General features: G+C 35.9%; 1 protein-coding gene across 8 annotated transcripts in view; it reads left to right on the top strand.

Moving 5' to 3' along the window:
• The window catches only part of FoxP (forkhead box P), a 965,968-nt gene extending 954,543 nt beyond the window's left edge, over positions 1–11,425 (top strand). For 7 of the 8 annotated variants that reach the window (XM_069838171.1, XM_069838170.1, XM_069838166.1 and 4 more), the window contains 2 exons: positions 6,387–6,487; positions 8,340–11,425. In XM_069838171.1, coding sequence (XP_069694272.1) covers positions 6,387–6,487; positions 8,340–8,646 — 408 coding nt within the window. In that variant the 3' untranslated portion in view covers positions 8,647–11,425. Of the gene's footprint in view, positions 1–6,386; positions 6,488–8,339 lie in introns of those variants that run through there. The other variant, XM_069838173.1, reaches the window with a different exon arrangement.
• The last annotated feature ends 675 nt before the right edge of the window (positions 11,426–12,100 follow it).

Genomic DNA, 12,100 nt, shown 5'->3' with positions numbered 1-12,100 from the left:
AACCTTTCCAAAATCTCATTCTAATATAGGCCTACATTTAGTTAATGTTTTAATTTTTTTACTTTCAAGGTTCTTCGTTTAACCATCTGAAAATTTTTTAATTTCTGAAAAGTGTTACTCTTCCTTTTGTGTCAGACTCCACCTTCCTACAATTCTTTCAACATTCCCATTATCATTGTCATCGTCCTTGTCCTCGTCATCAATTTCATAGTATCAGTAGTCCTCAGAAGCCTGTTTCAGCTCAGAGAGAATCCCTCCATCTGGTTTTAGGATGACCAACATCTCTATATCCCTGTCAGGGTTGTACTTTAAATTTGTTTCGTCATTCTATTAGGATTGATTCGTATTATGTAATTGTGCCAGTTAAATATTTTGAATCTGTGTCTAATTTCTTTAATATTGATTTGATCAAAGAGAATAAAACCAGCAAATATCCTCATAAAAAAGAAATAAAAATTTAGAGCTGTCAAATTTGGTGAACGCGAATGCCATGGAATATCATCACTCATCAGATTTGGAGATGATGAATTCAGAGGAAGAATCTCTGCAGTCTGCAAAAATATTTGAAACAGAGGATGTTCTTCCAGTGATTATATGTTATTCAAGAGCTAAGACCAAAATTCGGCATGAAATTAAACACATTGTTCAGAAGTTATGCAAGATGGAAGTGAAATAATCTTGCAGATTTCCAGAGTGAGTAGCTCATTTGTATGTGACAAAACTATATCATCATACTGGTAGAAAGTTCATAGTTTTTCAGAAAAAAAAAATATTTTTTCCCAAATGTTTAACACACTCTTATTCGGTAACTATTGCGAGTAGGATTGTGATTTTTATCCATATCTGTAGAAAATCTAATAAAGAATTATTTATTCCTCTGGTGCATTTCAATAGTTTCGACAGTTTTCGTGTAAATTTAATTTTAAAAATCTCTAAATTCAACCCATTGCACAATGCAAGCAAGGGGCAATGCCTTGGCGGACAGCATCTCACCTACCGAGACACACTGACTTCATTGACCTCTTACATATGTATCACAAGCATAGTGTGTTAGCAGCGATGTCGCTGGACTGCTGAAATTTCAAACTTAATTTTCTAATTAACCGTGCATTTCATCACAAAACGTAATATAGGTTTTCGTAATTGTGTTGTATTATCGCCGCGGCCTCATGCTTAACATGTCGGCATCATACAATAACGTGCGGTGTGCTTTTAAAACATAATTTTGCCGACCGATTGTTGCTCTGTAGGTTTCACTCTAAGTGTCACGTTGTCACATGTACTTCCTCAGTAAGAATAAACACTCGTTTGTTATATTGTTAAATGGCTATTATTATTATTATTATTATTATTATTATTATTATTATTATTATTATTATTATTATTTCATATACGAGTACGTTGACATTCTTAACTCGTAATAATAACTCTTTAATAATAAATAATTGATTAAATGGCGATCTTACTCGTGTTAATTGTGTAAGCATGTGCGGCTTACAGCTGTTTCGGTGCTTCTTCACACCATCCTCAGAGCCTACTAGATCTCGGCGTCATCTCGAACTTCGCTGCCTGTTGTGTGGGTGCATTCAATTGTTGAAAAGCGTTGAAATGTGATGTAAAATAGTGTGTGTGTTCTGAAATTGATCTGTGTGTTGAGAATTTGATCAGGGTGTGTTTTACACAATTAACACGAATAAGATCGCCATTTAATCAATTATTTATATTCAAGCGTTAAAAGTAGTGTACGAAAGATTCAACATGGATCTTTAATAATAATTTTTAATCACATACCTTGATGTTCGTCCTCAGCACAAGACACTGCAACCTCGGTTTTAGTCCACGTGGATTAGACAAGTAGGTGTCATTTAATAATGGAAGCAGCTTATTGGTTGCAATATTGGAATTGAGGCGAGTGATTGGAGTGGCGACATAAGAAATTGAAAACAATAATACAATTAAATTTCAAAGACCTGCCGAATGTTATGCATGAGGCTGCTCAAAGACCTACCGAATGTTAACCATGAGAGTGTGGTGATAATATCGCTATCCTATACTGGATCTCTACTATCAGCTTCCGGAGTTAGTATTGTTGACAGTTCTGGCTTTTTTCTGGGAAATATTGATACAGAATTTGATAGAGATATCAGTGTTTAGGAGCCAAAATGTTCCCAATGACATTGTTAAGTGAGACATGTCAGTAACTTACTAAGAGTGATTAGTTCCTGCTATCCAAGGTGTATGTTCTATAAATTTGTGTTGTGTTGGGTTGTCGTCATTGAAACAACTGTACTAAAATCAGGTTTAAAAAAAAATATAGAACTTAGACTTTGATCATTTTGAAATAAAAATTGTTTTCAGGAAATTATTTTCAATTTCCTTCTGCAAAGCAGAAATGTTGGGTTCAGTGAAGCATGTATTATTTAATAGCATGTATCTTTCTAACAGTACTTTGACTACTTTCTTATTTATTTTTCAAGAACTCCCAATGTGAGAATTACTCTGAGGTAAAGTACTTTCATTATTTTCTTACAGTTGAAAGATCTTCTAACCAGCAATTTTTATAAAAATGCTTCTTATTAGCGGCCTTTACACACACATGTTGGAGAAATATTTTGTGATTAGGCTAAAACTTTTGACTATGTACCAGTAGATCACAATATATTGATAAGTTTTATGGTAGGTACTGAAGATGAGATTTTCAGTAGATACAGGTACCGGTAGTTTTACATTTTACTTATCAAATAGAAATAAATATATCGAATAATCATCAAGCTGCTCTCTCAGAATGTAGAAGTATTGAGATCCTTTCAGAAATAAAGTTTAGGTATAATATTGTTTCTAGTTTATATTAACGATTTAGCTTCAGCTTTAATCTTATTTTTACAGGTGATACAAGTGTAAATATCTCAAGTAAACAATGTGATGACTTTATAAACACTTCTAATTTATTGTTAAATCTAATGAATGATTGATTTAAAGCAAATAAATTAGCACTTAATATTGATAAAGTCGATGTAGACTAATCAAATTTAGTACTGGTACATATAATAGTGCTCATTTTTCCTATAATATTAGATTAAATAGAATAAATGGAAATGATTTCAGAAAATCTGTAAGCACAAAGTTTCTTGGTTTGGAATTAGATAATGACTTGAACTGGAAAATAGATAATATAGAATAGCTATATTAGTGGCCTAGTCTGAAATTGAGTTCTGCCTGTTACCTGTACGCATCCTTATCTTCTCTTGGCTGTATAAACACCCTTAATGGCATACTTTATATAACTTAATTCGATTCTATAATGAAATGTGGATTAATATTCTGGGCTAATTCATTTGAACCTAAACATAACAACAGACTGGTTTCACGAGGTGACTGCCCTTACATTCCACTGTAGTCAGCAGTTGAAGCATGCAGATCTGTACCCTGACCTACTCGTTTTCACGGTCAGGCGCACTAACCTTTACTCCACAGCATAGGACACATTATCACAACCTAAATTTAACTGTCTTCAGAATGTCTCTGCGACAGAGTTTCGAAATCAGGAATTATGTTGCTTACTGCCAGTCGTAGTTGATCATGAAGGTATTTGTCTGTCAGTCGTGATCTAAATTTGGTTTTTACTATTTTCATTGTTGAAAATAATTTTTCACAAACGTAAGTTGTAGCGAACATGGCTTCAACAGAGCAAGTGAAAGAACGAAGCCGAAACCAGGTGGCCCGGGTTCGATTCCCGGTCGGGAAAGTTACCTGGTTGAGGTTTTTTCCGGGGTTTTCCCTCAACCCAATATGAGCAAATGCTGGGTAACTTTCGGTGTTGGACCCCGGATTCATTTCACCGGCATTATCACCTTCATCTCATTCAGACGCTAAATAACTTAGATGTTGATAAAGCGTCGTAAAATAACCTACTAAAAAAAAAAAGAAGAACGAAGCTTCGAATATTTATTTTTCGGCAAAGATTTGAAAAATTCAACATTTGTCAAGTCCTTACATCTAACTTTCATTTAATATCACATTGTAAAGGATCGACGTACAGAGATAATAATAATAATAATAATAATAATAATAATAATAATAATACTTAACCTTTTAATGTTTCATGAGTGACATGTAGTATAATGCCATTTTATGTTATACAACCGTTTTCCTCGTAATACTTGTGAACAAAAATCATACATTTAATATTCTCATCATATTGGCAGCAAAAAATGCGTCCTCCCATCCTACTTGAAACTTTCGTTTTTGTAGAGGTGCATGGTTTCGAGAGAGACATTGCGACGATAGCCTACGTCACTCACAGGTCATAGACAAGTACAAATGGAACGGAGTTTGACTCCAGTGAGTGAGAGGGTGGGGTTGGGGGAGGTAGGAAGCAAGAGAAATGCATAGCTATCATTGCGAGCCACAATATGCTCGCGAGTCACATTTTCGCCACGGCTGCTCTACCATGTGGCACTCCTAGATGCAGAATAGAGTGTTTTGTTTCTATACATTACAATTCTGATTGTGTCCCAACACTCATGCAAAAGTACTGTACTTCACTTAGTCACGTGGTTAGGGCTTTGTGTGTAAAGGCTGCAATTATCAACATCCTAAGGATAATTCACTCTCCTCACCTTGTGCATGACTACATTATAAGCAATAAACAAGAAGACAATATTTGAAGTATTTTGAAATTGAAAACAATATTTAACCCTTAAGCAGTCATGCAGGGTGTTGTCAACACCCCAGTCACATTCAGGGTGATTCATGAGAAAAGGTAAAAAATTTAGGATATGATATCTTAGGCCATTTTGAGTGAAAAAGTTCATATGAACTTAGGTCCGTTTTCGAACGATGGCAGAGCTAGATGCATTTTTTGGTAAAAAGTCTCACCCCAATGTGAATCAGACGTTACCATATGCTGCTGACGTGAGAACGTGAGACAAGGTCATCGATCACAATGAATGACCTAACATTGGAATCTGCATTGTGAGCGCTGTAGATAAGAGAAACAAACCAGGGGGTGGGGCAATAAAAATGTCCAATTATCTGCCCTTGTCTGATGTAATGACACAGAACTCTTACATAACACAAATACGCTATCACTTTCAGTTCAGTCAGCTACCTACAATACAGTAGTTATACAGGTACAGTTATCACAAGTGTTAAGCTGTGTTTTTCAAGATGCCTTATAATTTTTCGACTACAGAATATACCGATATTGTGTATGTTTATGGTTTGTGTGATGGAAGTTCTTTGCTTGCCATCACTGAATATGAACGACGCTTTCCGAAAAGAAGGGTAGCCTACCATATCGAAGAGTATTTACTGTCTATGGGGTTGAGTGAAAGACTTGGTATAGCAAAGGAAGGGGGAAACGAGAGAGGCGCTAATCGACTGTATTTTGGATGCTGCATAAAGAACAGCCACGAGCAACTCTCCCAAGTGACGAGCGCGATTCACGCCAGAGCGCAACAGTGCATTGAAGCAGAAGGAGATACCTTTGAAAATGTGCGAAAACATCGACCCCGACTTCTAGAATATTATGTATGTATGCATACGTGAATATAAATTTAAAATTTGTCCGTTATCTGTCTCTAAAAGCGAGTTAGTATAATGGAATCTCTGAAGTTTTTGTGAAATCAAAGAGTCATATCTCCGTAACCGTTCGAAAATGGACGCATATTCATATAAACTTTTTGAGTCAGAATGACTTCAGAATTCACATCCTAAATTTTTTACCTTTCCTCGTGAATCACTCTATATGTTAACTACATATTGAGTAAGCCTGTACTTCTAAAACTTTCAGTACCTTTCTTAGAATTGGTAAGGCAACAATAACCATAAACGTGTTTGAAATCGGAAGTGGCATACACGAGACATTAACAGTTTAAGTAGTGTGGGATGACAGAGTGTTACAACAATACTTCTATTGTAAATAGTGACAGTGACTAAACTGATCATACTTGTGTAACAAATAATAACAATGGATGTTAAGTAGTGGCTGTGCACAAAGAAAAATCAAGAAAGTGCTCTGGGAAGGAAGATAAAAAAAAATTAATTATGATTAGGAGTGAATAAACGTTAGAATATTACTTATGAACCAATATTGAAATATTACCATTATTGTACATTAATTACAACATTGTGATAGGTTTAAAATATTCCATGTAAGTAGTTGTATAAATAAAAAAGTGCGATATTTTAATTGTTCACTAACAAAATAGCGCATAAGAACCCAAATATTTGAGCTGTCAGCAACACCCCGCGCAACTCTTAGTGTTACCGAGTTAGGTGCGACTGCTTAAAGAGTTAAATAAAGCAAAGTAATGTCTATGCTTGTATGTGATTTTTTTGGAATGAGTAGTGGTGTTATGACCAATAATTTCAATGTGTTTCAGGCCGCCCTTGGTGACAGCAACATAGGGTTTCTCAACAATTCCATGAGCACTTCCACAGCAACCAGTCCAGAAAAGGTGCCATCTCCACCTACGGAGCACAGGTAGTCAATAATAGCAAGTATAAATTATTAATGAACGAAGACTGACAAGTTAACTTCTGATTGAGGCACTGGCTGATATGTACACCTGTTACCAGCCAGTACATCTCACTTGATGGTATGTGTCGGTGGAAAAATAATTGTTTGTATACATCTGAAGTCTGATTAGTGTAATATGTATCTAGTCAGCGATGTATGCAATGGAGGAGGAAAGGAACTGGCCACCCTACCCCATTGTCGCCTGGCCTAAGGTTGACCAGAATTTTTATGGTCCAGCAGGGGACATCGGCTTATCTAGTCACTCTCCATTGAAATGTTGTAAGAAATACATGTAACAGTAGATACTGTACAGTGATAGAACTTTGCACACTAGATTTGTAGAGTATCTTAACGTTTTGAATTAAATGAATAAACACACGTAACTCCTATATATAATTGAAGGGCTCAGAGCCAAAGGTGACCAACCCACAATTTTGTATTGTTCATTATTAAGCCTTTTTTTTCAAAACTATACATTATTGTTATAGATTCAGGCTATATTTTTGTATTTATTCAATGTAGACCAATTAAAATAAATTGTGAAACCAATCATTTTTTTGTCAGGATCCTCTTAATTTCAACCCTTATTTGCTCATTTTGTAATTGTGGGTTAGTCGCCTTTGGCTCTGAGCCCTTCAATTAGGCCTATAGCCACTAAGAATTCAATTTCAGTACTGACGCATGCATGGAAGTCTTTCACATAATATTGTACACACTGAACTCTAACACACACATTTTACAAGTACTTGTCTGAAGAATGTATCTTTTTAAGGATCTGTTCATTCCTATACAGCTTCACACTAAGTTCTTCACAAGAGAAATGAAAGTTTTCTCCACTTGTAACAAAGCTGTTTCAATTTTCATTCTTGACATTGCATCAATCCAGATTGAGTTCATTGTGGAGAAAAGTCTTTCAACTGACGAATTACTGACTGAAAGACACATGATTAATGACACTATTTTGAGAAGATTTTCAAATAGAATAGAATTATTTTTTTGAAAAGTTGAAAAACACCATACCAATTTTCACCTGTTGGTTTGTCACAAAACTTCTCATTTTTTGAACTACTTAAAAATGGACGCTGCAGCAGTTCTAACGCTTCCGCACAATGCGAATGAAGACAAAGATGGTATATTCTTAAAGAGTGCAGAATATCTCATACTGTGCTCGCTGATTCTTATGTCTCATACTGAAAACCGTTCAGAAATGTGCATTAATCGCAGCAGTTTCATCACAATACTTAAATATTCACATGTAAAATGTCATTGAAACAAAATCAAAACTTCTGGGGACAAAAGTAATTTCCAGGGACAAAACCGAGGACAGCAACTCAAAACTAGGGACTGTCCCCAGAAATCAGGGACGTCTGGTCAGCCTAGGCCTAGTTGACTTATGAGTGATGCTTTGTTGGTGTCACTTGTGTCTTTTTTTTTAATTATGTTTTATTTAAACTATACAGGAATTTCAGGTACCAGTAGCATATATTTTTTGTGTACAAACTCTGTTTACATCTGCTGATCTGTTCTGAATTGTCCTCTTCAAAAGCCACTTTGGTACTCTTACAGGATTAATTTTTTAACTACTGGAATACAAATTAGAAATGCAAAAATCATAAAACTTAAGAATATTTAATTATTATAATATTTTGTTATCAAAGACAATTATACTCCTCAGATGCTTTTGGTCTTTAAAAATTTGAGTAAATAACACTCACTCTTACTAATGCAGTAACCACAAAATGTTAAAGAGTGAGGCAGCTATTTTCACACTATCTTTCACATGGAATATTGGAATTCTATTTTGAAATTATTTCAGATCATCGATGGAAGGGGGGCCCATGATGCACATCAAGCAAGAAGCAGTACCACCCCCACCCCCGCCTTCCAGAGTAGCTGAGAACGAGGGGCTGGTGCACCTGATAAAGCGAGAGGTGTTGGAACAGGGAATGGACGGCGACGAGGCGGAAGGCGTGGGCGTCGAAGTTGGCGAGGAGCGTGACTATGGCCCTGTTGCTTCGGTCAGCATGCCCATGGATCAGAGCCACGAGTTGGAGGAGGGCGACGAGATGGCCGAGGACCTCTCCATGGTGCCCGACGTCGTAGAGGAGACGCTCGAGGCATAGTATGAACGCCGTCCCCAAGTCCAAGTGTTTACCATATCCTGTGTGTAATGTTCGGGGAACAAGCGGACGAACACACTTCTCCCTGGATGTGCAAGACGAGAAATCTAATCCATATCTCCTCAGAAGCAATTGCAGACTCACTGAGTTGTACCGCTACCTTGGCGAGTATTAGCTGAACTGCAGGCTGTGTGCGTGTGAGCGTGCGTGGATGTGTGTGGACACCTTCATGAATTGTAGCATACGGAAGTGTTGTGAAGACTGCATAGCGGATGAGTGTGTGATAAATATGAATATATTTAAAAGCATATAACTTATAACTGGTAGGTTAGTCGAGTTGTTTTGTTGTATCAATAGCACTAAGGATTCCCGATGGGATGCATATTACATTGACACACTAACGAATAAACTGAAAGATGGTGCAACTGTCCAAATATCGATGGCAGCCCAAACTAGAGGTATACGTGTCAAAAGTGTCGTGACGTCACATTGGCTCACAACAGCCGGCAGGCAGACAAAGCTGCGCCTAGTCCCGATATATAAGTTGGATACCTACCGTATGTAGCGTTGTAGTGTGTAAAAGTGTCTCTTACACGTGCATTATTTATTTTGTTTGTTAACATCCGAGTACAATATCGTACCTCAACAAGCATGTCCTTGTCTCTGAACGGAGCATCCTTGCCAGGAACATGCCGTATCGTCAATGTGAATGTTAGTTTTCAGTTTTAGGAAGGAAGTGTAGAGAGAGTACTCTGGACAGAAAATCATTTCCTAACTTATTTTATTTATATTGACAAGTTCCTTTTCGACATTAAGATCAAAACGTAAAAAAAAAAAAGAAAAAAAAGTTAAAAAAGATTGCTCTCTGTGTTCATCTGTGGGACAAGAGGATGATTATTTTGTGCTATTTCTTGTCACTAATTGTGTTATCTTAACATGTTTATTTTAGTCTGAGAACCAGGTGTGTAGATGTCGAGCACGAAGGAGCCTTTGCCTCCGCCGCTGCCAAAACAGAAACCGTATATATTCCTTTCCGATTAAATTTGCTTTCGAGTTTCAAGTACAGGGTAGGTTGGCAACCTCAGAATACAGAGAGTTCCTACAGCTCGCTTATCGCAAACAGTGGAAGTGACGGGTCATAGTGGAAGCAAGCACGACAGGAATCCGTGGACCGATATGGTGGAAGCAGAGAAACCAAAGTAATTCCTGGCATGCTGACAGACACACCATTAGTTTCCCAACACATGCAGGTATATAGACACGTCGAGGTTTAGTGCCGACTACAGTTAGAGTTAATGATTGGTGTGCAGGCAGAGAATGAGGCAATAGTGTTGCATAGAAGTCACTGCTTAGTTGCTTGGTTGATGTTAGAATTCTTACATGCAAAACTGAGGGAAACTTCCATATCATTGCTAGTCCTCATGTAGTTTGGTAAGAGATGCCAAAAGAGAGTATGTGGAATATCAGGTACTGATGGAGTCAAATTTTAAACATCCTACCTTGTTTATATTCAAATGGTCAAGAGGATGGATAAATGATGATTTTGTGTCATTAAGTATAAAACTTGGTTTTGATCTGCACTCGTTCTTTCTGTTATAATGTAAATTATCCAGTAATTGCTTTTACAGTTTATAGTCACAGTGAACTCAATGCATTCCTAGTTTCTTTGTTTTTTATTTACAATGTAGGAAATGTATAACATGAAAGCAGTTACCCAGAATTCAGTGGTCATGTAGGCACCCTCTATGTCACACGTTCTGGTGGACAGTTCCTGACGAACTGATATCAGACATTTATCTCTGCAACTGAAGTTTTTTCCAGCTGTCACCATGGTGTGATCGGGATTCAGTGCTTCAGAGCAACTTACCTGCTTCTGAAGTTCTCCTGAAAAATTGAATTCTACTTTCGTCACCACATGGTGCACTTCTCCGAGGCTGGCATTGGGTATTATAAACTTACAAGAAGTGCAGTATAAATTTTAAAAGAATTGTGTAAAATGGAAATTTTATTGTTAATTTTAATTCTAAAGTATACTTCTCTGGTATAGTTGCTCACTCTGTGGCAGAAATCTCAAGCAAACACGACGACCTGGACCTGTACTTTCATTGTTTATAGAATGCTATTACCTGTGGGATATTTAATTTCTAGAAGCTTATAAAATTATAATGAGGAAATTAATTTGGGCTGTGGTGTACAGTTGTTAATATAGGCAGCCTTGATTTTGTAAATACGATATATTATGATAGACGTTTCCCTAAATTTCTTTGCTTGTCTTGGTGTCAGGGAAATTTTAGCTTCTTAATCATGCATTATACAAGTAGATATGTTAAGTGGTACACGAAGGCAGACTAACACGACGAGAAATGCAGCATTCTTATGTTTACGCTAATTGTACATCTGCAAAAGGAAAGGGGAAATGGAAACTGGTCGATGTTAAGCATCCTAATCCCTTCAGTAGGGTGACCATATTTCCTGTAAGTTACTGGTTGCCACAGTTTCATTTGGAGTAACAGTACAGTGAAACCTGGAGTTTACATTTTTGCAATGAATGCAAAATCAAGAAAAACTTAGAATCAAGGAAATTTAAATTTGCATAGGTTCGATGCTACACATATTCAAAGTGATATGCGTAGGAATATAAACATTTTAAGTGGTTGAGTACAGCTTACAGCAGTAAAATTTTTGGAAATATTCAACATTTCTTTCCTCCATTATTATATCTTGTACAATAATGAAAATTGATATGTGTAAAACACTGTCCTGCTATATGAAAAAAAAATATTTTTACGATTTAAAAAAAAAATGTTATTATTATTATTTTTTTTTTCAAAATTCAAAATATGCAGCAGTGATGAATCGTTTCCCTCATAACTCATAAACTTGTTAACTTTTCATGTTCTCTCTCTTTTATTTTATTGCTGAAACTCGTTTACAATATCATGCTCTTTCAACTACATTCCTTAATAAATAATTTTTTTTTTTTATTTTGTGTTAGAAGAAAATACTGATATTTGACCATTTTTTAAATGAATTTACTTTTTATCAGACAATCTATCAAAGGTAGAGAGTGATCTTGCATCATATTGTAGATATGACATGCATAAATACACACAAAAAATTTCATCACAGAATGTTGGATAGTTTTTGAGTTGTGTGAAACGCTTCATCATTGCACAGTGAACTGAATTAAAAAAAAAAAAAGTAAATAGTTTTTTTTAACTGTAAAAATATGTTTTCCATATAGCAGAAGGACAGTGTTTTACACATACTAATTTTCATTGTTATACATGATACAGGAATGAAGGAAAAAAATGTTGAATATTTCCAAAATTTTACTGCTGTAAGCTGTATCTAACCCCCTAATTTCGCAAAATACTGGTTTGCTAATAACTGTAGGTAGGTAAAAAGAAAAAAAAAATATATATATAGAGTAAAACTTCGTTTATACATTTTTATG

The sequence above is a fragment of the Periplaneta americana genome, chromosome 10, assembly GCF_040183065.1.
Source record: "Periplaneta americana isolate PAMFEO1 chromosome 10, P.americana_PAMFEO1_priV1, whole genome shotgun sequence".
Lineage (NCBI taxonomy): Eukaryota > Metazoa > Arthropoda > Insecta > Blattodea > Blattidae > Periplaneta > Periplaneta americana.
The sequence above is the reverse complement of the archived record's forward strand: the minus strand, read 5'-3'. Positions and strand labels throughout refer to the sequence as shown.